The 27829-nt window shown below is 38.8% G+C and overlaps 2 protein-coding genes across 3 annotated transcripts; both read left to right on the top strand.

Annotated features, from left to right (window-relative positions):
• Positions 1-551: 551 nt before the first annotated feature.
• On the top strand, positions 552-10979 carry rab31 (RAB31, member RAS oncogene family). Of its 2 annotated transcripts, none has more exons than XM_040016073.1 (7): positions 552-745; positions 3005-3084; positions 4313-4394; positions 5950-6021; positions 6337-6443; positions 8015-8124; positions 8989-10979. In XM_040016073.1, exons 1-7 carry the CDS (start codon positions 710-712, stop codon positions 9084-9086), a joined length of 585 nt encoding a protein of 194 aa, XP_039872007.1. In that variant the 5' UTR covers positions 552-709; the 3' UTR covers positions 9087-10979. The 2 variants fall into 2 exon arrangements, with proteins under 2 accessions (XP_039872007.1, XP_039872015.1); XM_040016081.1 differs by lacking the exon at positions 552-745 and adding an exon at positions 2292-2730.
• A 2473-nt stretch (positions 10980-13452) lies between these two features.
• vapal (VAMP (vesicle-associated membrane protein)-associated protein A, like) lies at positions 13453-27744 on the top strand. Its single transcript, XM_040016055.1, has 6 exons — positions 13453-13664; positions 19172-19324; positions 21054-21157; positions 22134-22214; positions 25225-25404; positions 26708-27744. The coding sequence occupies exons 1-6, from the start codon at positions 13607-13609 to the stop codon at positions 26867-26869; spliced, it is 738 nt and encodes a 245-aa protein (XP_039871989.1). The 5' UTR covers positions 13453-13606; the 3' UTR covers positions 26870-27744.
• Positions 27745-27829: the final 85 nt, after the last annotated feature.

The raw sequence follows: 27829 nt of genomic DNA on the forward strand, positions 1-27829 counted from the left end.
CCAACCTTGGTCGGTTTTTCAGTCCTAATGCAGTGTGCGTGCATTTATTCTGCCAATTCTCAGTCCAAACTGGCCCAAGTCCACATACAAAAAACCCACCCAAGCCTGGTAGCCATTACTGGGCTGGAGCCCACTCATTTTTTGGCTGCCAGGGCACAGCCGGCTGTGTGATGATCCTACTTTAGGCTTTTATTTTTGAAACAAAAACATCATTGTCACAGTCGTCATTGTCTTTGGTTAAATTAGTTAATTGCAAAAATATGTTAAGAGCAGACCGACATTTCCCGGTCCTGTTATACTTTCATTGAACTGAAGACCATTGTATGCACTTTTATCTATTCTTAACTAAAGAACACTGGTTTTTAGGGTAAAATAGGTCTAAAATCTTTCATCTCTTATTTCAAAAATATAAACATGTAACTGACAGGCAGAGATAAAATTGCAAACGAAGTTGTTTGTTGGAGCCTTTTCGCATTATTTGTGCCAAAACGGCTGTAAGATACCTTTATTTTGAAAGTCACTGCCGGATGTTGTAAAATTTATTTTATGCGCCTTGTCAGCCGCTTAGTGGAGATGTCTGTCTGTATCAGGGGCTGGGTTTCTATTTTATCCAAGAAGAGGGGAAAATAATAGAGTTTCAAGCATGAAGAAAGAAATACATTGAGTGTACACTGACAAATGATGATTTAAAAACTTTCCAAAACTTACCATGGCTATAAGGGAGCTTAAGGTTTGCCTTTTAGGGGTAAGTGGTTGATGTTTTTGTTGATCCGTTTTGGGGGCAAATTCCTTTAGTCTGCTGCGAAACTGCAAAAGCCGACAACATGTTGATGTTAACAGCTGCTCATTTACAATTTAATGGTAGAGTCGGTACTTTGTCAGTTCCGGTATTTTATTTAAAAGAACTCTTTGTCGTCTTCGTGAAATAAGTTGGGAATTTAACTAATACTGGTAGCTAGTAGTTGGCTTAAAACCAGCCTCATCGGTCGGCAGTCATTTTGAGTATGTCCTCTCGCATGTATTTTGTAGTTCTTAACAGATTAAGCTCTGCTGTGTAGTATAAATCTTTACTTTATAACGGCTCTGACAGTTCATCAGCCATTACGTCATCATCGGAGCCAGCGAGCCGTTAGGATTTCTTGCTGCGTTAGCGAAACACGTCAGTCTGTCTTTATAAACGGTGACAGGGACGGCGAGGGCGCTTTGGACCGCAAACTGCCGCTTTATCGATGATGTTGAAGTCGGGAGCTGCAAACTTTTCAGAGCCTCATAAGGTTTTTAGGCCCCCGCATACCTCCTCAGGGCCCTGACATCCTCACTAAAATATTTTTTTGAGTCAGCCCAACCATACGCTGACCTTAACCCATCTTTTGTTACACCTCTGCATGCTTATAACAAGCGGGAGGAGCAGATTTTATGCACATTTAAAGTCACATAAAACCGTACAGGGGTGTTTATACGATTTAAAAAAATGGGGTGCCACATTAGGAGACTAGGAAGTGGGTGGGTGGGGGGTCCTATTTTCTTCATCAGATGTGTTACATGAAAAGTGGGACTGCATGAGAGTTTAAATTATAGACAGACTCAAAGATTAATGTAGATACAATGAGTTGAGCATTATTACTGTTGGCATGTCGGTCTTTTGGAATCAGAGGTAACAATTGAGGGGGGGGGGGGGGGGGTATCCAGATATCGGTAGTAACTATACCAGCACTGGTTTTGGTATCAATACTAGTGCGATAGAATTGATACTTAGTTTCTATGATCTAAATTCAGTATGTAGTCCATTGAACTGTATTAAATGACTTTTTGGGGAAAGGATAAAACAGACTTTAATGTCTATTTTATTTTTACCCTATAACCCATTTAAACAACAGAAGTCTTTTTGAGACAGGCACACTTGCGCCTTTTTTCCACAAGTACCGATTTGACTCAACTCTACTAATTTTCAGTTGTTTTCAATTACAACTGAGTACCACCTAAAAACCGAATTGAGTTGAGCCATGCTGAGCCCAGTAGGTGCTAGTGGGGCAAAAGGGCATTACGTTCCAGGTCTCCAAAAAACACAGTTTCAAGAGACACAAAAAGCTGAAAGGTGTGTTTTATTGTGTTATCCAATTACTGTGGTCAATAAAATGTATTCAGAATTTGCAAATTGATGGTGATTCATCTCACAAGTCATGACACACCACTCTTCTCTACATAAGTTGATGTTATAAGTTAGAAGTATCGGTATTGGTAACAGCGATACTGGCCTTGTATTTACTTAAAATCTGCAGTATTGCACAACACTAATAAGAGGTGGCTCTCTCTGTGAACCACATGCTCATTTGGCTAACACCTTGTGATTGTGTTGGGCAATTAGTATATTCTGAAAAGTCAACTTACTAAATGGAGTCTGTAAGTAGGAAGTGAGTCTGTGATATCAGTAAAAAAATGTATACCAGTATTATCTCGGATGATGATGGACATGATATAGCCACTGTTTGCAAGGGAAAATGTGTATTCCCAGAGTGGTTGGTGAGTAGTTCCCAGAGGTCGCTTGGCTGTTGCTACAGTTGGTGAAATCAGTCGCAAAGAGGACGCTGTGCACAAAAGCCTCTTTGTGATTGCTTTGGTGGCTAGCAGATTGTTGTGCTCACCTGGAGTTAGCATGGAAGATGCTGATTACAGCTGGAACCTTTTGCAACCACAAGAGTTGCCCCCTGCTGGCCCTTAGTAAGAATGCAGGTGAAGTATTCATTGTGAAGACCCTTTATTTAAGTAAAAGTGATTATAGTACAAAAGTTTTACCATCAAAATATATTTAAGAAATCTAAAGTGAAAGTACGTGTTACACGGAGTCATACACCGTGTGTTACTGGATAATTTCACGTTATCATTTTAATGACTTAAATACTGCTGTTGCATACTCTTGTATTTGCTATGGTTGTATAATCCAGTAGGTTCAATAGTGACCGCTCACTCTTTGTGTGCATGTCCTGTGACTGATTGATGTTTGCAGGACACTGGAGTTGGGAAATCCAGCATTGTTTGCCGATTTGTCCAGGATCATTTCGATCACAACATAAGTCCAACCATAGGGTGAGTGTTAATCAGCAGAAGGCTTAAGCAGCAGGAAACTAATCAGTCGTGTTTGGACACAAAGCTGAAGTAAAGATGTACAGAAATGTACAGGGAGATTCAGCCAGTTAATCAGTAATTTGGCTGAATGAAACTATGCTCAAACTCAAGTTAAGCTTGTGTTTTTTAGTGATCTCAATCCACATCATTTGTACTAATGGGTAGATTGATAATCCTATAAACTGTCTATAAGCTACAGAAGTTAAACCTAATTATAGAAGAACTGATTACTCAAGAGATAAAAATGAATGTACCTTATTTCATTTGGGTCTTTTATCTTAACTGAATACTTATATATACATATAAGGAATTGCACAAGACACTATTGTCAGACTGTTAAAACTTAACAGACTTTTATTACTATTTAATATTTCTTTAGTCCACAGTAAAATTGGGCGGATTGGTGATAGTCATAACCTCCTAGACAATGTAGAACATGTACAGCTCAGCCAAAAGGTCTCCTTCCTGTAAGGGAAACCTCAGCAGGTAACACATATCTTATTCTAAACAAACTTTAGCAACTGAAATAAAGACAAACCCACGCGGGAGTCATCCTGCTTCAGCTCCACAACTCCAATAATTCTCATAAGGCGTTTTCATTTTATTACAAATATGTGATTTAATGACATTTTTGAAGTAAAAATTTTTAGTTAAGTGTTTGCAAGCTTTAATGCACAAATAGGGTACGAGTAGTGGTTGAAAACAGTGTAAAAAATGTAACTTATGGGAAAATGGGTTCAAATGAATAATTGCAAATCCACCTTCCAACTTCTGTAAGCCTGTGAAAAAACCTTGATTTTACTATGTTATTGCATCTGATTTTTTTTTTTTTTAAAAACCCTCACTTTGGAGTAACACTTTTAGGCAAAAAGATTGTAGAATTTTTTTAAAAAATTATAGTTTTTTTTAGTACTTGGTACAATAAACACTGAAATAAACTGATCATTACCTTTAACTTCAGCTTTTGCCATCTATAGCAGTCTTTAAACCCACTGTTGTGACTATGTTTTTCCTTTTTTTTTGTTTGAAGGAGGTTTTACATGCCTCTATAGCAACAAACATGCTGTCCCAAACATACTTGTTTTCAGTGTTCTTACTTTCCTGCTGACATGCACAGATTTTTTTTCCCTTTGTTTTTAAAGAGTGACCTAAAAAATAGCTGTTGTGAAATGCTTTAAATCATCCACAGAGCGTCATTCCTGACCAAGACAGTGCCATGTGGAAATGAGCTACACAAATTTCTAATCTGGGATACAGCTGGGCAGGAACGGGTAAGTGTACGCAACAGAAACGCCGCATGGACTCGCTGTTAGCTTTAAGTTAACACATGTGATGTTGATTTTCCATTAAACTTTGCATCAGAAAGCTGGTACTCGTGATAGGTAGATATTTATAGGTTATGAAACAGGATGCTTGACACAAGAGTTCAAAGGTCATGAGACATCACAGTGATTAATTTGATGGCTAAGAGGGGGAGGTGGGTTATAGCTGAAGCTTGCCAAACCTGCTTACTGCATGGAAAAAACTAACGCGAGCATTTCCTGCTTATGTGTGAAAAAAGTATGCTGGGACTTCTGCTGTGAGCGTTCTATTATTACATTTGACCGACTGATCTTGTGTGATCAGTGGTGCTGATTGTAAACATCTGTGAACAATACAACTGTGGACACTCTTGAAATATTGATGTCACTGTAGTGTAGTGTTATCATCATGACTGTGAGCTTGCTGATTAAACCTGTGACGTCTGAGTAATTAATATAATTTCAAAAACATGCCATAATATTTTATTCTGCATTTATTATCATTCAAACACCATCTGCTTGTTTAAACACACACTTCCCTTACCTGACATTTTTGGGGTTTTAGATACCAAATATAATTGAACATGTCAGTGTTTCTCAAACTTTTCAAAACAAGTACCACCTCATAAAATATATGGCTCTTAGAATACCACCCTTATGACCAACATTAAAGTACTGCCAGTGTCCGGCAGCCTCGCCTCTGTCAGTGCGCCCCAGGGTGGCTGTGGCTACAATGTAGCTTGAAATCACCAGTGTGTGAATGGGTGGATGACTGGATGTGTAAAGTGCTCTATACAAATACAGGCCATTTACCATTCTACCGATTGACTTTTTTTTTTTTATGATTGTTGAGTTAACTAAACTGCTGCAACTTTGAGATGAATTGTATCTTCTCTTCTCATTGGCAGTGGATATATAGTTGTACTGATGATAGTTGCTGAGCAATGTGTCTGTGCAGAGGAGAAGAAAAGCTGCGCAAGCTTAAGGGAATGGTGCCGGTTTTAACTGATAAGAGAAACCAACAGTAACTTCAGTACAAAATAGAAATAATTTTGATACAGATGCCATACATTGGTATAGGAAATGTAAAAGAATATAACCTGAGTGTGATATTTATTCTTAAATTGACATTCGTTTTTGGATTCACCGTTTATAAATGATCTCAAAGTTTGGCACGTGTTGGTACATTATTAGCCGACGCGTTCACTCATCGTTTATCTGCAGTAGGCTAACGTTTAGTGAGGTGATTTTTACATTCAGCATTTCTTTACAAGCTACCACAGTTTGTCAAGTCAAAGTGAAGGTAACTGCTAAAAGTTAGAAAGGCCTGGGGACTTGAGGAAGTAACTGTTTCCATAAACTCATCATGTAAGAATGTATGGGCATAGTACTCTGCCAGGCTTTTATAAGCTTTTTTTCCCCCTTATTAATCATAGACTGAGCACTTTGGATCATATTTATGTGTGATATACCAAAAAATGAAATCAATCATGCTAACTAATATAAATGTGTCGTCTTTTTTTAGTTTCACTCGTTAGCTCCTATGTACTACAGAGGATCGGCTGCTGCTGTCATTGTCTATGACATTACTAAACTGGTAAGTGTAACAGCAAGTTTACTATTGCTAAACTGGTTAAAGTGTCAGGGCTGTTAGCTCCCTGGAAAAAATGAAAAACATCAGTAACAGCTGTCCTGAACATTTGTAAGTGAAGAATTTTTGCTACTTTTCCATCACTGTGGGATGCTGTGTTTCATGACCTACAAATGTCATTCTTTCCTGGTTTGTTAATGGAAACTCGTCTGGGAAAAAAAAAAGCAATGAATATATGACAGGAGACGGAAAAAAACTGCTAGGCATATTCTCATAAACGATCTATCCCAGGATTGACCCCAATGTCTTCTTGTTGTCCAGGATTCGTTCCAGACGCTGAAGAAATGGGTGAAGGAGCTGAAGGAACACGGTCCAGAAGACATTGTAGTAGCTATAGCAGGGAATAAGAATGATTTAGGAGACATCAGGTAGGCTTCTTTTTTTCATCTCTCTTTTTTTTTATATTTGTAGTTTTTATTGGTGATCTTGTACAGAAGGAACTTTACAACATACATGGGGACAAAGATCAGATAGCCATATACATTGTTGGTCAACATATCCAACAGAATTTCAATTTCTCAAAACTGTAGTAAGATGTAAGTAATAGTTCCCAGTTGTATTTCTCTAACTGGAGGCAGTTGATCCAATCTTGGTGTGATGTCCACCTTATAGTTGCTTACCTAGGTAAGGAGAGTCACTTAAATAAAATCGCTTCTCAGCTCTTTAATGTACTGGGTCCATCTGGAACAGAGTTTATTGAATTTGTCTCTTTGAAGCCGCAATTTTTCATCTCTTTTGTTACAAATATGTTAAAAAAAAAGTTTCTACAGACACTGTTAGACTGAGTTAACAAACAAATGTGAAAATGGAAATAATTTACCTCAAAAAGGGGTCCAAAGTTGAGGGATTTTCACAGTGAGCAAACTGCAGAGAAGAAGTACAAAGTATTGTGTTGCAAGTCTTTAAGAGTGAAACAGGACAACTGTTAACTTAGTCCGGGCAGAGATCTGAATCATCGTCTAGCCACGTCCTGTCATACCACACTGAAGTAAGGTGGTTAAGCCAAGGACCTGTGCATTTCTTGAATTTACAACCACTGGGGTTCTTTGTACTGACAGCAGACTGATCTCTGAGGCTCTTCGTCACATGTTCTGTCAATGAATAGCTCGTTAATTGTGGTCGTTTTCAGAAAGTACTTCTATTTTTGTTTTATTGCCTGACAGACTTGAGACCAAACTAAAATATATATGTGGCCTATGAACTAAAATAATTTTGACACCCCTGTTATTGGAGGTCTGTGGCATCACTTCAAAGGACTTATTTGTTCCAAAGCAGCAACATGACCTTTCTCTTTATGTTTAGTGATGAAGAAGTTGTGTTATTATTCACTCTGGTCCCAATTATAAGTCTTCCTTTATTGTATCCCTTCCTTCAACAATATATGTGCAGTAAAGTCACACAATACTGTGCAAAGGTGTGGAGTCGCCACTTTATTTCTGTACATTTTGTACGTTCTTGTACCTGACTATTTTCAGTGGACTGACTTTGTTTGTTGAGCCACTGACCTATGAAACAGTCAAGTTTAAAAAGTCCTTTTTTAAGTGTTGCCTTCACATTACAGACAACTTAGCAAATAAACAATTTTCAGTTGTGTCTGTAGACATTTTGTTACTGGCAGCCTGTCACAAATATACATCTTTTGTTAACATTTTTAGTTGAATTCATGAGAGATTGCAAAGATAACACCATTTGACAGGCATAAAATGGCATTTCTACCCCAACAAACTGATTCCCAAAGTGTTATAAGCTGAAACCCCGATATATTTTGGCACGGTGTGCAGTTTGTCCTTAAAAAAATGGAGGAAACTGCACAATCAGAGGTGAGAAGAAGTGTCAGGCCTGAAAAAAAAACATGTCTACATCCAGTTAGAAACTCAACTGGTGAAAGTGACTGATTAAAATGCAGATTTTCCATCTGAACTGTTCATCTTTTTTACAGGGAAGTTCCTATGAAGGAAGCTAAGGAGTTTGCTGAATCAATTGCCGCTATTTTCATTGAGACGAGTGCCCGGAATGCTGTCAATGTTGAGGAGCTCTTTCAGAAAATCAGTAGGTTTTGTGGCTTTTTGTTTTCTCCATCAGAAGTACTAGTGTGTCCTGTCTTGTGCTTGATTTAGAGTGGCCTAAGCAGCCTGCTGCACCTCCCCAGAGAAGTAACTACACTTTTATAGCAGATCAGCTCTAAAATCTTCTCTCTTGTCTGCATTTCAGTGAAAGTAACTGTTGGTCATGTTAAACACTAGTCTATGTTAATACCCTAGGGAACTCCAGCTTCCTCTCATAGTCCAAAAACGGATTTGTTAGATCAACTAACGATTCTAGATTGGCTACAGGCCCTGTGATTGAGGGTGTCCTGTCTAGGATGTACCTGGCAACTTGCAGTATGACAGCTAGAATAGACCCTGAAGTGGATGAAAGTGGATAAATGTGACAAGAGACAGATTTTTTTATAAAAATGTATCTTTTGTTTGTGCTCAGAATGGAAGCAGAAAAAAGCTCTGACTTTAATTATTCAGTTCCAAATAAACCTGGACTCTACATTTCCCTGGAGCCTGCAACACAGCATGACTCCAAATGATGATATGAAACATGCAGTTTGTAATGCACATTTTCTGTTTTAATTGCATTAAGGTTCTGCCATAATGTGGGGGATACATTTTAAATCAAATATAACACAGTGAAAGTTTTATTTTTATTCCGGCTAATTGATGCTGGGATGTTTTGGTTCAACGCTGTGTATCCTAAGCTAAGCAATCTCCTTTCTTTCATGTGGTCATCAAAAAAACTGCTCTGCCTTAATTTTAGTAGTAGTGAAGCAATGCCAAATACAACTCAGCTAAATTTATAAAACTCTTTGTATGCTTAAGATGACTAAATCTGATGTGGAATCTCTTTAAATGTCTGTATTTTTAGGTAAACAAATTCCACCCCTGGAAAATTCTGAGGTGGACAGCAATGATTCCTTTAAACTCACACGACAGCCTGCTCCATCCACCAGGAGGTGCTGCTAGTACCAGCAGCGGCTGATAAGATTACTTCCTTCCGCACTAAGGACCCCACCAGCACAGCAATCCACACGGCGTCTTACCCTAGTGACAGCACAGTGAGCAGACTGAAGTTGGCCTGCACGTGTGGTTGATTGCAACATGAAACAGAAAAACCTGCCAGCAGTATTATATGCGTCAATCCACCAGTTTTAACATGCATGTTTATTTAATTTATTCCTAGCAGTTTCAGATCTGCTGAAGTCATGAAGCAGAAAGCCTTCAGTTTGTCCCCCTCAGGTGGTGTTCTGGCTGAACTACTGTGTGGTGTGATACATACAGAAGCGCATTCTAAATTTCAACTCATTTTATACTCTGACTTTAAAATTGAGCACAAATTAAAAACAAGCGGAGCTGACGTGTTTTATAAAGACAGGGATTTAATAGTTGTTTTCATCACTCTCCTTCTCTGTAGACTATTATAGCACTGTGGCTCTTAAACACATTGAAATTCTTAATATCAATTTTTAGCAAGTCTAACTCCTCCACCCATGAAGCATTTGTGCACATGTGCCACATTTAAGTAAGAGGTCGTTAAGAACAAACTCAGACGAGCATTTATCTCTGTAGCTCAAATGCGACAGGTTTACATTCCTCACGTGTTTTTCACGCACATTTGCTTTAGAAAGATTTTAACTGTAGTGCTGCAGTGGGAACAGCTTGAATCACAATTACAGCATGACACCCCCGGCTGAAACACTGTGACCAATGCTAGAACTGTTTACATAGTGATTTGTTAAAGATGTTTTCTACGTGCTGAAGTGTATTGAGATTTCATTGCAGGGAACGACTGTATACAGCTGCCAGTCGTGTTTTTGTTTTTTCATGCATTTTACCTGTAAAAGGGGGTCACTTTTGTATTGTTGATAAGAGACAAGAACTGCATGTATTTGACTTTAAACATGTGTGCAGCTGTTATATTGCATATACTAACCAAACTCTAAAAGAACTGTGGGAGCGCAGCCCTAACCGTTTAAACCGTTCATCATGCAGCATTTTGCATATTTACACAGTATCAGCTGGGAGTTGCTTTAATAGTAAAAATGTTAACTATTGCAGTTCTCCTTAACTTCAGCATACAGTAGAAATTATTTGAAGGAACATGAAAATTATTTACAATACTGACCAATTAGTTTTGCATTGTCATAGCTTACATTTGTAGTTTACATTTGTACTTGAGTTACTTATTTACATTATAACGTGTACAGTTTTTATCAACAGGTATGATGGGATAATAGAATCAAATGTTGACTTTGTAATGCCATAAATATAATGATATTTACCGCCCTATATATGGGAAAATATACCAGCCTTCATTCAGAAATCTTCTAGTCTGTGTGGCCTTGCTTATCTGAAAAACATACGGTGCATACCTTTAGGTATATGACGCAGTTTTTTAGCTCAGAGGTTAATTTGGAGCAAATGTGCGGCATGGGACTACAATCTTCCACTAAAATGTACCACTCAGTAATTGGCTTAAGATGAAAACTGAAATGAACTTAAGAGCTTCTTAGTACCAGATATAAACAAAGTTATATCAGCTGGAAGAGTTATGATTGAAAACAACCTTCATACAATGCAGACTGGATTTCTCAGTGCGCATTGTTTGGACCCCCTTTTGTGTGTTGAGATGGCGACACAAGTGCCTTTTGTATGTTTTTCTAAACAAAATTAATGACATGGCTAAAATGTGCATACTGTTAGAATTAACTACTCATGTCTGACCAAATATATACATAACACTGCCATTCCTTTACAGTCACACTCATACTGTATGCTGCAGTCATGCTTCTCTGTTTACTCTATAGACCAGATTAACATCTGTATATTAATCAATGTAATAAAGAAGTAAAGATTCAATTTCTCTTCAAATTTTACTCTTTCCAATAATGAAATACTGAAATGTCATCAAAGATCTCAAACACTGTCAAAGGATTACAAACTAAGCTGATGTCTGTACAGTTTCTCAGTCATCCAGTAGTCTAGAGAGCTTGAAAACAAAGAGGCAACTGAACTGATGATATTTGATCTATCAATCATCCAAGAGTCTTCTTCAGCTGTAAAAGTAAAAGGGGGTGAATCCCGCTTGCTGTCAAAGAAACTGGAGAATTTTAGCCAACAAGCTTGACATCCCAGAACACTTCAGAGCCAGCGACACACTTAACAAAAGCTGGTTCATCCCAAAGACAAAACTCCCAAACACAAGCTAAGTACCATAGTGTTCTCACTGGAGAAAACAAACAGCTATTCCATAAATGCATGGCACAGCGTAGAAGAGCCACCTCGACAGGACAAGACTGAGCTACACGTCTGCATCTAAAGGATAAAGGCCACTCTTTGAAGGATGCCAGAGTTCAAACTTTAGACTGAGAAGACAGACGGTTTGAAAGAGGAGTAAAACAGGCCATCTGTCCACTGATGTGGATCGTCATTGAACAGTGGCTTATGACACCAATGAGGTCTCGCAGTACTTTCACTTTTAACCACCCTTAAGGTGTTGGTAATGACCCATACCTTTCATTTTTAGAACCGAACAAGCCTCTTTTCTCAAGATCTCTAGACTTTTAAGTTTTGATAATAGGTAAATGAGTGAGAAAGATGCAGTCACTAAAAGAGGGTTGTATCATGACATTAACATCTTGACATTGTGAAAACACTCTATGCAGCCTCATTTAAACCACCTTATACTGGAGTCATATGGAAATGACTGAACATGATACTGGTAGGGAAGGTATATTATGGAAGAACAAATGTCTGGCTTTCGCCTAAAAAACCCCGATATCACTATAGAACAACCTTTTATCTTTAACAGCAAGAAATGATCATTATTTCTGAACATGCACAAGCGTGACACTCTGAACTGCTTTAAACACCTCAAATCACATGTAGACTGCGTCCTATTCAGTACAGCTTACTGAGGAGAAGTCCTCAAAAACGATGGATCGCAGTTGTCAATGGTCTCTAAGAGAGCAAGCCTCAGATATTAATAGTTCACAATGAGTACACACACTACACAAAATCGCTGGATTCCTCGCAAATAGCATCTTAAATTCCCCTTTTTAGCATTCCCCTTTTCATCTACGGTCACATGATGGCCCAAAATGTGTTAAGTTTCATCTCTCGAATAAAAAAGTTTTTCTTTTTTAGAAAGAGTTCTCCTCAACCAGTTGGTGTTTTTCTGCACTGACTTCAGTATTAACTAAAAAAGAAACAGCTGCAGGAAGATTTTCGAACTAGTTAGGTTAGTTGGCAGTAGGTCACCAGTCTGCGTTCAAGCAGCACTGCCTTAAAAACAGTCATGATTCTGTCATGGAAATCACTACGTGGGCTCAGGAACACTTCCAGAAATCACTGTCTGTGTCTGGGAATTAATGCTTGTGTAACTGGGAGCTCGCACACCTTTTTCCAGGTGGAAAAGCAATCATCACTGCTGAAAGGTATATACACTTTTTAGAGCAACATAAAGCTCCCATCCAGATGACATCCTCTTTCAGGGAAAGCTTTGCATATTTCAGACTATGCTAATCTGATTACTGCCTTAGTAGGAGAAGAGTCCAGGTGCTGACCTGGCCTGCCTGTATATCAGACTTTTCACCAATGAAAAGCATTATAAGCATGATGAAATGAACAGTAAAAACAAAGAAGAAGACCTGGAATTTTTGAGCAGCTAGAGTCATATATCAGACACGAACCAGACGACATTCATCTCCCAAAAGTCCTACAACTGGTCTCCAAATTTTTCCCAGAGGGATACAACTGTTGTTAAAAGTAGTGGTTAAAATCATGGTTTTATAAGATCTCCAAATCTAAAATAGTCTAATGAAATTTTGCATTGATGGAAAAAAATCACTTCTGTGAAAATAAGATAATACCAAGGGACTGCTGATTAAGTAATCTGTGGTTTAGTTTGATTGCACACATTGATTACGTCGTAAACAAACATCTTTAAAGGGTGACCACTCCGGTACTGTTACCAGGGCAACATGTGACCCGTGCTACACGTCAACCTCAACATGCCCTTTAAACCACAAACAACACTTACATTTACGTTACATGTACGTTCACTAATACTTCTAACAGGTTTAACTAGACTACTGCAGAGTGAATTTACTGCGTTAATGTGCATGTATACACCGCAGACATGCGATTATCATACGTCCCTGATTAAAATTCTTGATTAAATCAATAAAGCACAATTTAACTTGGTTCTGGATTTTATAAGATTATTTTATAACATGTTTTTCCTTCCCTGTACGTCTATTTCAGTGTCCACACATTATAACTCGTTTACTGTACCATAATCGCATCAGTTGCCAGACCACGAGTGCGCGCAACAGAGGGCTGTGCACTCGCGCGTTCAAGTATTTGTACCCACATGCTCGCTGAGCTCAGTCAGCGTTTGACTCAGTAGTGGCAGAAGGGATCCAGGATTTCCACTTGTTAGTAAACTCCACGATACCCAAATCAAGTGCATCCCTTCAGCCAACATGTCAAAGTTGGATCAGATCCTTATCCTCGACCCTCCGTCTGACCTCAAATTTAAAGGTATGTGAATGAAATATTATTTATTTACTTGTTGTCGTGTCAAATGTCTAGCGAGTAGTAGTGGTGGTGAAGCAATGATTTCACACTCCCTCAAGCGAATTTCGTTGCTAGCAAGCTAGCTAGCATTCACCGCCATTTTAAGTTAGCCAGGGAGCCGGACGGGCCGCTGCAGCCTGGCGCTATAGTGACGTGGATAGCCGGGCAGGCGTGCACCCTGGTGGCCTGCTATTCAGTACCAGCTTACTGACAGTACCAGGCAAAGAGCTGGAAGGATGTGGCTGTCAGTGACTGCTTAAAAAAAGGAAAGTTAAAGTCTACACGTTAAGAAGCATGTTTGTGTATGTCTTCACTTTTAATATCAGCTACTATGCTGTTGCTAGTTGTGTTAGCAGGAGTAAACTGTTGTTTCTTGTGGCTTAGGCTATTGCCTGGAAAGAAATTAATTTCAGAATGAAAAATCCGGCGTTCATCTTGATGCACCTGTGGCAGGAACTTGTGAAGCCAGTTAAAGTGACTGACAGTTGGAATGACAAACTTGGTTAGCTAACGTGAACTGTAACAACATGGATAGTTTATTTTTTTAATAGCAACACCAGGCTAACGTTAGTTCAGTTGACCTAAACCTATTAGCTAGATATTGGCTAATTTTAAGCGTGCGTTCGCATCCTGGACAAAACAGGACGGCACATTCATGGGAAAGCAGGGTGCTTCGCGCATTCAGCACTGATTGCTTTTCCTGGTAGTGATAACGTCCAGTGATGTGTCAGTTAACCGTTGGCTAATGATAGCTTGGCTAGCCAGCTAATGCCAAAGTTGATGTGTAGCTGTGTAGTTGTATAACCGTGTTGTTTTGCGTCTGACAGACCTGAAGAGACCCATATCACATTTTTTAAAAGTCCTAGATAGAACATAACTTTTGGTCATTTGTGAGTCCAACTGTTGCTCTTGTGGGCAAGTGAATGAAGTGGCAGTAAGCTGCGCTGATTTCAATGAAGCTAGCCCTCCCAGGCCATGGGTGACACAACAATCTCCACAGTTGGACTATTTATCCTCATCATTATTCATTTTGACCCAAAATTCCGCACAGCACTTCTCGTATTTGTCCCAGTTACCAAGCTCTGTGCCTGCTGGAAGCATTTTTGCGAACTAGACAGTTATTTCTCTTTCTGTTGAATGTACCACTGTCCTGGACGAGGTTATAAGAGGACACTGGTGTTTGGACAAGGTGTGAATTGATACTGGTTGTAGTCTGACAGGATCATTAGGAAGGACACAAGCTCACATTCCAGACCCGCTGTGTCTGTGGGTGGGGTGTAATACTTAGAATGTTTTGGTGATGAGGTGTCCAGGGTGAAACTAAAAATTATTATTATTTTGCCTGTATTTGACGATGACACAGGTGAAATAAAGGCAACCCCCCCCCCCCCCCCCCCCATGTTAAAACTCTGAAACTCATAAAATTTGTGTACATTGATTAAAATCCAGGAATGTTTTTATCATGCAAGGTGCAACAGAAAGTGCGATGGTGAATGGAGCCTTTTCCAACAGGCTGACATTGTAATTGGACAGGGGTATGGATGTAAATCAGTAAAAACTTGCTCTGGCTTAAGTTTAAAGACATCTGGAAAAGGGTAGTAACCATTTGATTAAACTCACATTTGTTATGTCATAATAACAGCATCAAACAACAGGTTAATGGTGCTATTATGATAAAATTCTTCAATCATATGGTTGGAAAGCCACCAATAGTCTTATTTGTCTCGGACAGGTTGTTTTTTGGGAGCAACGAGGTAAACCAGAATAAATAGATGAAACTTTCTCCAGCTGAACGTTAAAATTTCATGGGTATTTAGCCTGATGGTAGACACATGGTTTGTCATAATCTGATTATGGACCTCTACTTTTTACCCGATTAAGAAATTCTACTCTAATTTGACTTATTCCTGTTACTGATCAGTCACACGGTTTACATTTTCCCTCATCAGATTAAACTTTTGGCTTTTTATATTCTGGATTGGATGCAAAGCTAAATTGCATCAGTATGATGCTGTTCATACTGATCATTGTTTACTGATCATCATTGACTCGTTTTGTTCTTTAGCACAGAGGCCCAAATGTTTAATCCACTGCACATGTAAGAAAATCCCAATTTCTGGGTCATAAACCACATTCTAACAATTTGATATAAAATGTAAATTATAATGAAAATATGTTTATGTCCTAGCAGTAGAACCTGGAACCATATTGTATGTTGTATATCAGGGTTTTGGTTGTATCAAAATAGTCCTTTTGTAGGGACTACATATGTTTATGACTCTGTCTTACTTAACAAAAGTCTGTGAACCTTCCTGTTATTTATGGCTATCTAATAAACAAAAGTGTATTTTATGCTGTGGTAAATTAAACCCTAGTTTAGAACATCTATGAGAATTCCAGTATAGTGGCCCATTTGCTTTCATACAAACCAGAGTTTTGTCATACTTTTAACCGGTCGTGTTTAGAGACTCAAGTCTTTATACCTGTTAAGCCCTTTGGCCACTTAACCTGTTATTGAATCAGCATCATACTAAATCTTACATTGGGGGGGAAACCTCTAATCCCAAGTACTAAATCCCTAAAGAATGCATCACTTAAATTTGGGAGCTGTGTCCCCCCCCCCCCTGTTTTTGTGTTTTGTTTTGTTTTTACATTTTTGTATGGCCCACATTTAAGTGGCTTCGGTTTTTCATGTGAAGAAGCAATCTGAGGAGAAGGACGATGACCACAACTTCTTTACCTTCACAGAGACAGAGCTAAATCGGTCTGCATGTATTGGAAAGCTGGACTGTTTTAGAGCCTCTGCTGGGACTCCTCCAGCAAGCTAGAGGGGGCAGCCCTCCTTTCCTTGGTTGGTATTTTTAGAGCAGGACTGGCCTGGGGGACCCTAACTCAGCATACATGCAACAAGATGAGAGAGGTGCTGCTAATGCTGCTTGAGAAAAGGTGGCATCTCAGTGTTGGGCAGTGGATGCAAGCTGCAGTATGTGGGTGGGATATCTGCTGCACACAACTGTTTTCCAGTTTTAGGCTTTGGTGTAGTAGTGATCATTGTGTAAAACGCACGGAAGGTAGAAATATTTTGGGCTCAGTTAATTTCGAGCTTATAGAAGCAGTTACTCATCTGTGCTAGTTTTCTGTTTAGGTCTATAAAATTAAAAAAAAAGTCATGGTTTTTACCTAGTCTTTCCAGCATCATAGTGCAAAAGCTAGTATAGCATAGTGCTGAAGCTATAATAGACATTGTTTCTGGTTCTCATACTACTACAGGTAGGCTCTGTTTTGAACAACCTGGTATTGTTCTGTCAGGAAGCAAGTCATTCTTTATAACTCATCTGTGTAGCAAGAACAAAGATCCTCTAAGTACACGCCATTTAACAATGAGGTTTTTCAAGTTTGTATGAAGGCATTTTGTGACTCACCTGTGATTTTTGAAAAGCAAAAAAAAAGCCCCAGTAGGCACACAAGTGTACATTCTGGTATTAGCTGGGTGGAGCCATTCTGCTCTGGTCACGCATTCCTCCTTATCTTTCAGAGCATGAATCAAGGCTAAATGCCGACTTTGAACTCCAGAAATAAAGCCAACCTTTAGAACTTGTGGAAGTAGAAAGAATATTTCTGTTTCTTGGTTTGTTCTGATATTTTTAAAAGTGTAAAAAAAAATAAAATAAAAATAATGCAGATATGGGGGAACTAGTTTGAATACCTATGTTAGGTTAGGTTAGGTTGTTACCTAGGAAACCGTAACCTGGACCCGAGACCACCGTCAGCTTCAAAGTAATACACAACAAGCACTTTGGTCCTTGTCTGGATGCAAGTTTGCGACTTGTAAAGCACAAGTTGTTAGCCAATGACCGTGCGGCATTAGATCCACCCTCCATCATTATGGCCAGGCTCAAAACACCAAAATCATCTGCTGAAAATCCTGAACTTGAAGCTCCATAAACAGTGGGTGACATCACTGTAGTAAAGCGCATCTTTTATACTTTTTGCATGCATGAAGATGTACACCTGTTAACAGAGCCCATAAAAATATTAAGTTGTAGCTGTGTCTAAATTCACAAATTTGGATATTTTGACATATGCTACATCAGAATAATCATATGAGCTTGCAAATTATCTGGCAGGTAAACTCTATAAACATGATTTATAACATCCATGCTGTGCTCCCAGCTAACCAAACATCATGAGACATTGTCCAAACTCCCAGCCTAATTGCGCTGATCAAGTTTGGGGTACCTCTGACTTGGCAAGAAGTGTGGTGTTGTGGGTTTTTTTTTTTTTTTTTTTTTTCTCCAACATGATATGTTCAATCCGTGCTTGATAGTGCTGACCGTGGTTAAGGACCTAATTTAAAACCAGTGGTGTCACAAGATGGTGGGCTGTTGTGCAACTTTTGATCTCCTGATACGTAACCAGTCAGCATCATCATGGGATGTCTATATGAAATTAGCTGTTTTGGAGACATGAAGGGTAATTGATTCAGGTGATCACTTGAGCGACATACAGGAAAAAGAGGTAATCTTTGATATCCCAAGCGAAACTGTGCTTTCATAGGTCGTTCCACCCCACCATCCGTATTGGATAGGCTATACCGTTATTAAAAAGAACAAAAAATAAGTAAAGGTTCTTATTTTAACATCCCCAAGGAGTGAAAATTGGTCTTTCTCTCAAGGTTTCTTTGCCGTAACCTTGTATGTAACCTGACGTGCACCTCCTGAGAAATGTAACGACATGTTGGGTCGACACAGCCCGCAACGTTAGTTGGAGATAGGACATAGATTTCTCGCAGAAGTCTAAATTAAGCTCATGTCTTCATAAAGCCTATGTTATAAGGAGGAATGTACAGATGACTCATCCTTGTTGACTGCCATCAGTTTATCGATTAGGTGTGAAAAGGAGCAGGAAGCCTAAAAAACTGTTTATTCAAGTAATAAAAATGATATGAAGATGTGTAATTCTCTAGCAAAAAGAGGGATTTAAAAAAACAAACAAAACTGTCAAAAATCTGTCCAGAATTTCACGGCTGATGGATTTCTAGTTGTTGTACTTGTGGCAAAACTACCCTACAGTGTAGCCTCAAGCCAAGAAACTTGCTATTCAATAAGGCTTCTTAATCATGTTGTTGTAATTGAGTTACATGTCAGTATTTTTCAGCTAATCCTTTTTAAATGTCTTTTTGAAGCTTTGCGCCAAAACGCAGCATGCCTCTCTGTCTTCCAGGGAGGAGGTGTAACCTGAAATATTGAATTTCTGAACTGCTGTGTAAACATGTAGCCATCTTCTTCAGTATTGTGGCTTTTTTTTAAAATCTAGCAGACTTACTGGGGGGAATAAAAGCTTAATTCTTGGAGTTTCAGTCATCTGTGAAGTTTTCAGAATTTTGGATTTGAACCATACACCAGTGTTGGAGACTGTGCTCTGAAATACAAAGCTAACGCTGCTTTTTTTGTTGTTGTGTTGTTTTCCAGGCCCTTTTACAGATGTAGTCACCACCAACCTCAAACTGAGGAACCCTTCTGACAGAAGAGTGTGTTTCAAAGTGAAAACGACAGCGCCACGTAGGTACTGCGTACGGCCAAACAGCGGCGTTATCGATCCTGGATCAAGCGTCAACATCTCTGGTAAGTTTTTATTTGTTAACTGTCTTTTTGCCGCCCATTTGAACATGTAGTTTCGGACTGAGTGTGAGCGAATAAAGGAAATGTTCAGTCATAGGTCAACAAGTTGGAGATTTCAGTTAGGGGGGAAAAAGTCCAAGTGACCTATGCTGTTTTTACAATGATTTCTGTATGATGTTTTTCTCATGACCCTTAAGGCCACAAGCAATGAAGTTGTTCTGTGTACAACAAGAGCTCCTTTAGCTTTAATTTCTTCAGGCTTTATCGTCTTCTCTGTCTACCTTTTGGAGTAGATCAAGTTGTGCCAGAGACCTTATCTCAGCAGTTTTCCTTTAAGCAAGTTGACATATCTAAGATGCTATACATTACGATATCTTTTGAATGCTGGTTTATCTTATGTTTGCTGATGACATTAAGGTAGCTTGGGTACCATCAGTTTGTTGTGTTTAGGCTCCACAATTGTCCATTCAGGGTGGCCACTGGGGCCTAACAGAAGTATTGGAGTTGAGATAAAACAAAACTTCTTATAATGAGGAATATTAACAGAACACCTCTGAAACCAACCCATATTAGCATCTTAATTGAAGTAATACATTACTCTGATTAGTGGTTATAATTTCATCTTTTTTGGTATGTAAATTTGGCTGCAGGCAAATGGGGTTTATTGGGCCAGATTAGTTTCAATTTGGCTGGTTATTAAGATTCATTAGTCATTTTAAAGACAGTTGCCTGCATTGTCTACAAGCACTGTTTCAACTCACTGCAGTGAAAGGGGAAAATGGGTTGCTTGTTTTTAAAACGGTGACCCTTTTCCTCCAGCAGGTTTAGCAACTTAAAGTTATTTGAGCTCCAGCGTGCTCAGCATTACTACATGTGAATGTCTGTAGAAACGTCTCAAAGCACTTTTGCACCATAGTCCTGGTAATCTTTATTGTGCTTTTAAATTCCATAATGGTTAAATGCACTGCTTCTGTTTGTTCTTTGCAAACATTGCCAGTTTAGTGTATGACAAATGGCATTATTTCAATGTTTGTGTGCAGAAATATCCACACATTAAAGTTTCAGAGGGCTTTATTTCTTTGATGCTTTTAGTGAACAATGACATTGCGAGCTTGTATTGAATTAAGTTGGAAAATGAATGACATCCTCTTGAAACTCAATAGATCCTTTAATGAACCTATTTAAGAAGGGAGGGAGGATGCCAAAATGGATCTCTTGTGAATGTCTGACTCGCTGAAGTGTGTATTAATTTAATTCAGGCAATCAGGTTTTTAGGAGCTACGAAAGTTCGATTCTTATTGGTCCTTCAGTGTCATTGGGGAGGTACCCGTTTGGTCTCGCACAACCACATTAAAGTACAATAAGGACTCATTCAGAAGATGGTGTGCCCCCCTGGTCTTAACAGCATGAAGTACAAAGGAACACTGAGAAGGTCTAAAGATGCTTTGGAACAATCATCCTTCAAAGTACCTTGAAAAACTGTAAATTTACCTTTTTGTTTTTATAAAAAAAAAAAAAAAAAAAAAAAAAAAGGAATCTATTTTTAATAAAAGTTGAGTAAAGAGGAAAAAAATCACTGATAAATTAAAAAAACATGCTGTAAAAACAATGCCTCGGATGTTTTCACAGGTCATTTCTGGTGTTTAGTATGCTGACTGTTTATGCGATCTGTTTTCTGTGTATAGACGTGCTTTTATTCAAACAGTTCTCATTGCTCATTTCTGTTTTACAGTCATGCTACAGCCCTTTGAGTATGACCCCAATGAGAAAAGTAAACACAAATTCATGGTGCAGACGATTTTCGCCCCGCCAAACGTCACTGACATGGAATCATTGGTAAGTGACTGGGATTTACTTTTGAACCCATTATTTTGCTTCTAATGTTGCAGCTAATAACAGAGGTGTACCTTTTGGTTATGTAGCTCCGAAGTCATTTAAATGTGTCAAAGTGGAAGCATGACTGTAGTATTTGCACAAACAAAACAGTAAACCTTACTAGTTAAAATCTGTTGAACTGAATAGTTTTTAATACTTATTGAATTCTTTCACATAAAACAGTTGATCAGCTTAAAAAAAATCCCCATTTAAATGTTTTGTCTTTCTTCCACATTTCCTTTTATATGTAAAAACAAACATTACTGTTCGGTCTTTATTGGTAAAAGGAGCCCTATGCATTCCAGTATCACATGCACATGACTTGTGCTTTAAAATATTAACTTGATTGACTCAATGAAAACATTTCATGTATGATATTTGATAGTAGAAAGTCTTTTACTGTTAAACTTTAAGTTGAAGGGTTATCGTCATCTGCCGAGTTAATTTCCTTACTCTGAAGCATTTTCCAGTTATCCACCAGGGGACAGCAGAGACTCGGTCAGCCAGTAAAACCTGTACATACCTTGTCATTGTATTCATGAACGGACTTGTTTTGAATGAGGTTTAAAATTCAGGAAGTATAGACAAACCGAGGTCTGACTGGTGCTGATGTATAAAATGGAGTCTCATGTTGTGAATTAATCTTTTGTTTCTTTTCTATTTTATCGTCTGTACTATACTTTTCTACTTTATTTCTTTATAAATTCCGAGTCTGGGTGGTGCCATTTTGAAATATGTTGAAAATAGTTCAAATAAACAGAAATAAAAGGAAATGAAGCTGCACCTGTTTTATATAGATTTAAGGCTAAATTGTTTGTACATACAATGTGAAGTAGTTGGCACAGTTTTAATGTGTGCATGTGTGAACAGAATCTAATCTGCTAGAAGTTCAAGTTGATGAATAACATGCTTTCATTTGCTTTTAAATCCTCACTAGTGGAAAGATGCAAAGCCAGATGATCTCATGGACTCCAAGCTGAGATGTGTCTTTGAGCTGCCATCTGAAAATGATAAAGTGGTAAGGTGTAATGATCAGAGTCCCTCCTTGAACTGGATATGCACTACTAAAAACTCTAGAAAAATAAAAATTGTCTGGCATAGTGTTAGCATGACATTCCTGTGTTGAGAGCAGAGTGTAAGATCTCTGCAGCATCTTGCAGCTAAAACAATGTTCAGCAACTAGGTGCAGTTAGAATAGCAGTGTGATGATTTACAGGCTGAGACACTGCCCATAGAGCAGTGGTTCTATATGCTTCTGAAACTATGTCAGGTTGGTAAAGAGGATGAAGCTTAAATGGGTCAGATTAGGGCTGTGCGATATGACCAAAATCTCATATCCCGATATAAGACATCTATCGTCTTGATAACGATATAAATCACAAAAATTTAACATTTTCTTTGTAAGTATTTATTACACGGCGTGCTGCGGGGAAAAGCCTGTTCTAATGTTTGAGTCTAAGGTTTATTTTTGTTTTTAGCACCTGGCGGCTCTTTTTTGCTTCTCATCTGTAAATATTCTGCATACTCTTTCACGTGGTTCAGTTTATTTTGAAAAGTCTTAACAGGATCTTGAGCTTTATTGTGAAAGGTTTATGTGGAAAATAAACAAGCAGACACGATGGTTTTACCGTTGTTGTTGCTAACGACAACGCATAAAAACAGGCGCTTGTCCGTCCGTAGTGTGACTATATTAAATATAAGAGAAAGGGAGAACTTTAAGAAATTAATATAGCCACTACAGTGACCATCAAAACGATGAAAAAAATATTGCCGTAAACAGTTTATTTGCGACACCACGAGTGTCTGCGAGTGAACTGCGAGTGAACGGATTCTGATTATCTGACTGATAGCAGACTTTACTTTTTCACAGCTAATCAGTGCTGACTGATTAAATAAGTTATATTTTGTAGCACCAGTGTTGCTTAGGATAATTTTTCTATTTCCAGCAGCTGACTGTGAACTGTGTATAAGTAGGAGCACATTTCCCTCATAGGACATACCCCGCGATATAAAATATCAGGGTTAAGTTCCTAATCCAAGATATGCAAATCTGAGTAGGATTCACTGTTATTATGGGGACCACTGAAGTAGAAACTAGATAATATTTTACTCTTATTTATGTCAGGACATCAGTATGTGTCACGTTGAATCATAACCTTTTTAAAAAATTTTTTTTTTTTTTTTTTTTTTTAAAATAAAAAAAAAAGCACCTAGTGAAAAAAGCACAGACAGTACTGCTTCATGATGGGATACCTGTTACAAGATCTCAAAAGTGAGATCTCTCCCTGTACTATTCAGCAAAAAACAAAAAGTTTTAAATGCCCTGAATGTCTTATTTTTCTCTCGTCGTGTACTCTCAGGCACTACTACATGATGCTGAACAAGCATCTGGCATCTGTAGGACTTGTACTCTGTTCCACAAGTTCTTTTTGTAGCTGAAGGGAGTTCTTTATGAATGAATTGAGGCCACGTGCCTCCTGGATTGTACTGTGTGAGTGTTTAAAATATGGCAACTATTCACAGAGTACCGAAGGTCATCTTCTGCTTACAGGAACATGTAAGCAGACCCACGCTGTAAGCGTGGGTCATGCCAGCCTTGTGTCAATGAAAATATCCCTAAACTATTTATTGAAAACTTGGGAAATCTGTGCTGCTTAACTCCACATAAAAGTAATCAGAACCTGAAGTCTCTCCTAAAATACATTAATTAATACATTAATTGTGTTGTGCTCTATTGCCAGTTTTCCAAACTTTGAAAAATTCATTTTGTTGCCCAGATCTGCTCAGATCAGTGAAACCACAGACTGTTATGTAAATGTACCTTCTGGTAGCTCCAGGTGTTGGCAGTGACAGCAGTTGTGTGCACCATGTATCAGGGTGTAGCAGGTCGCACAAAGAGAAAGGCACAGCAACGTGTTTTACTGTCACACCTCTCTACTTAAATAAAGACCAAAGGGACATGTGTAAGCCATACTGACGTTCCTGAGCATAGGAGAAATGTCATATGTAAATGTTTAATTACTAGATGCATTTTTTTTTTTTTTAAAGCATGCATCAAATTCTTGTGGCCCACAGGAATCGTGGCTCGTCAGTGCGTTTTGCATTTCAACAGCTAACTTTGTCTTCGCTGCTGATGTGAAACACTGTGTGAATAACAAAGGCAGCTCTAACTTTTTTTTTGTAAGGTGAGAAAAGGTGAAAGCTGTAATGAAAAAGATGTTAGTGTAGCTTAGTGCCTCCACTGTATGTCCTAATAATTTAAAGAGAAGTTCAGACTTTTTTTTTTGTTTTGTTACAGAGTTACCTAGGTTAGTTAGGTTTTGTGTGTGTGTGTGTGGTCCCCCAATATATAAGTAACTCTTCTGCAGGCTCACATTAGGTCATTTTTAAGACTGAAAAAAATTAATTCAGTTTGTGTACGATCAGTCATCCTTGTTTTCATTGCTTATCTGAGCCTTAGTAGGCCTCGTTATAAATGCCTGACTTGTGGGAGCGATATGATGTCCAGAGGGTTTTATTTGTTACCCTCCAGGAAGATAGCCAGGACTGATTTTAATTTTAATATAGTTTTATTTACTCAAGCTTGAAATATGTTTTTGTTTAACAAATGGCCCAGAATGATCAGGATAAGCTTCTGTTAAGTACTCAATGCCTTAACTATGTGCTGGCCAATCATCCTCAAGAGCGTAGTCACTCCCTAAAGGTCTGCTTTTGAGCCAGGAAAAACCCAGATCCTGCCCTCGTACTGATTGTCAACTTTCATCTGCTACTATGCAGCACTTTTTTTTTTTTTTCCCCCACCCCTCATGTTGTCATGCTGTCTGTGCCACTACACAAAGCCACATCCACCATGACTTTTGGAAAGACGTTTTTTTTCTTTTTGCTTGTCTCTTTGATCTGGCACCATGAGCCTCGGGGCCCTCGAACAAGGCCGCCTTTCTTTTGGCTCATGCGTCCGTCTAGAGGCTAACCTCCATACTTAGCCCAGGGCATACTGGGCCTTACCTCATCCTCTCTTTGTTGGGCAGAATGACGTGGAGGCGACCCGAGCCGCCCCCGTGATGAACTCCGTGAAGGCGGAGTCGTCGGCAGCCGCGGTGCCTATCGCTGCCGGAGCGGACGACGCGGAGATGAAGAAAGTGGTGGAGAAGTGCAAGAGACTGCAAGCTGAGATGAACAAGCTGAGTGAGGAGAACCGGCAATTAAAGGTTGGATATGATTGGTAACTAATTGTAGTCAAACACTTGGATTTTTAATGCTAATGCATTCCACACAGAATGAAACTGAAACAAAGTGTGAATAGGGATTTACTGTCAAATATAATTGTACGAGCCTGTGAGTACACACAAACATCATACTACTCTGGTGGTTTTGAGTGTGTTTGTTTCAAACTCCGTAGAGGCATGTGACAGCAACATGTTTGAATGCAACACAGCATGTTGTGTGGGTGTGTTTTGCTGGGTGCTTCTCACCTCTGGCTCTTCCAGAGCGTTGAACTGAGGATGAGAGAGGTTTGTTAGAGCAGTCAGAGTGGAAACATGAATTTTGTGTAGTTGTATGAATGCAGATTTTTATTCTAATGCACGCTTCACAACAATCAGGCAGTGAGAAGGGACAGCTACACTGAAGGCCTAGCAGTCAGTCTCAGCATTAGCAAGGGAAAGACGCGTCCCTCTGCTGGAAAACAGCAGGATGAACGCAAGATGATATGCAAAAATCAGTTGAAATAAAAGATTAAAATGTATGGATTTGCATGTTATTGCTCTGTTTGTGGTATAAGCTAGATAAGTGACACAACAGGAATTTTCTGAGATAAACTGGAAAAGGGAGGGAACATTTTCAGGGTATTGGACACTCATTTGAACTATTGGATGACTTGTTGGCATGTATGTTGGAGTATGACAGGATGTGCATCTAGTTTGATGCTCTTGTACTTAGAAGTGGAAAAATTACACATTGTCTTCTCCACAGTGAGGTCACAAAGTAAAGAGAAATTTCTCAGTTTTCTGCCAGTTTCAGTTGTCATTGGTGACCTCTCTGCAAAGAAATAAGAACAGATTTTCAGCATCTGCTCTCTCACTGTGTGAGATGAGGGGAATGGCCTTGTAAAGTGTGTCTTAGAGTACATATGTTAAAAGGCTGAACAAGCTCAACATGAGCATCCAAGTTGCAAATTTCACTTTTTTGACCTTGGAGATGGTTTTACAGCAGCCCAGCAGGACGCTGGACACCTTTTTTCTCTCTGTTTACATATACAGCATTGTTCCTTCCTTAGTATCACTATGAAATCCTCCAACTCGACTGCTATGTTGGAATTTTGTGGTTGCTTATTTCGTAGCCCGTCTCTCAACAATGGGGAGTGAACCATGAGTTTAAGTACAGTAGTCACTGGGACAGAAAACTGCAAGTCTGGGCTCGAAGTTTGAGAATTTCTGTAAACCTGCTTGTGTTTTACTAATCTTATTACCTTATTCACTCCTCTTCTTTATTTGTTTTCTGTTCTTTACACAGGACGAAGGTTTGAGAATGAGAAAGATGCCCCGCTCAGACCACATGACACCAAACTCGACCAGCCTGCTCGGTCGGGAAGCCAGCGCCGCCTCCCTACCATCCCTCCTCGTTGTCATAGCAGCCATCTTCATCGGATTTTTCATAGGGAAGTTCATCTTGTAGACTGGGAGAAGCATGCCAGCCGTATCCCACGCCTCGGCTCTGGAATTAAAAAAAAAAAAAAAAAAAAGAAAAAAAAGAAAAGGAAAAAGGCCTGGAAAAACCGAGAAGTCTTTCTGTTGACTTTTGCCATATCATTGGTAGTGTGGCCTACAGTGAACACATCTGTACAGTATCATTTGAAGGCGCCGCCTTTTTACAATCTCACACAGTTAGTATGCACAGAGTTGAGTGAGGAAAGGCGACAAAAAGCGATTGCTCCCCCCCTTCTTCTTCTTTTTTTTTGTTTTTTTTTGTTTTTTTTCTTTGCCTGTATAATCCAGATATCCAGTGTGGTGGGACAATGAAAGTTGTATACTATCAGTCAACATGGAAGATGCACCTAGAGTTAACCATGGGCAAGAAGCACTCAAAAGAATAATATCTCTCTCTCCCCCCCCCCCCCTCCCTCTTACTTCTGTTTTTAATAGGAATTGAATGGAATGTTAGGTGTCTTGTAAATGTCGTTTTAAATCCTTTTAAACTAAAAAGGAAAGAACTTCCATCATAAAGACGTTGCTACCTGTTGCTGGATTGCCTCTGAAGTAAAATCTGTTCGGTTTGTAATTTCTTCTACTTGTGTTGGAATGTTCAGGCCCAGCTGGGGATATAGGTGCCTCCTTCTTGTACATTTGTCTTGATCTCACAATACAAATACAGACTTATTATTATTAATTATTATTGTTATTATTATTATTATTATTATTATTATTGCTACTACTACTATACAAATCGTATATCCTTCTGAGGCAGTTATTGACTGAAATAACGTTTCCATTCTTAAAGTCCTGTCAAAGGTATTCAACATTGAAAAATAAAAATGAAAAATGTGGTTTTCATAGCTGTCTTTTCCTGCTTATTGTTGCTGCCAATGTTTTACTTTGTGTTTGTACAGTGCAGTACAGTATATGAATTACCCTGCGT

The sequence above is a fragment of the Simochromis diagramma genome, unplaced genomic scaffold, assembly GCF_900408965.1.
Source record: "Simochromis diagramma unplaced genomic scaffold, fSimDia1.1 OVJJ01000205.1, whole genome shotgun sequence".
In the NCBI taxonomy this organism is placed as follows: domain Eukaryota; kingdom Metazoa; phylum Chordata; class Actinopteri; order Cichliformes; family Cichlidae; genus Simochromis; species Simochromis diagramma.

Bases quoted from the DNA above. Each gene is read 5' to 3' on its own strand.
- rab31 (XM_040016073.1), top strand. From the start codon at position 710: ATGGCTATAAGGGAGCTTAAGGTTTGCCTTTTAGGG. The intron at 746-3,004 runs GTAAGTGGTTGA...TGATGTTTGCAG, and splicing joins TTAAGGTTTGCCTTTTAGGG to GACACTGGAGTTGGGAAATC. The intron at 6,444-8,014 runs GTAGGCTTCTTT...TCTTTTTTACAG, and splicing joins AATGATTTAGGAGACATCAG to GGAAGTTCCTATGAAGGAAG.
- vapal (XM_040016055.1), top strand. From the start codon at position 13,607: ATGTCAAAGTTGGATCAGATCCTTATCCTCGACCCTCCGTCTGACCTC. The intron at 22,215-25,224 runs GTAAGGTGTAAT...TTTGTTGGGCAG, and splicing joins CATCTGAAAATGATAAAGTG to AATGACGTGGAGGCGACCCG. The intron at 25,405-26,707 runs GTTGGATATGAT...TTCTTTACACAG, and splicing joins AGGAGAACCGGCAATTAAAG to GACGAAGGTTTGAGAATGAG.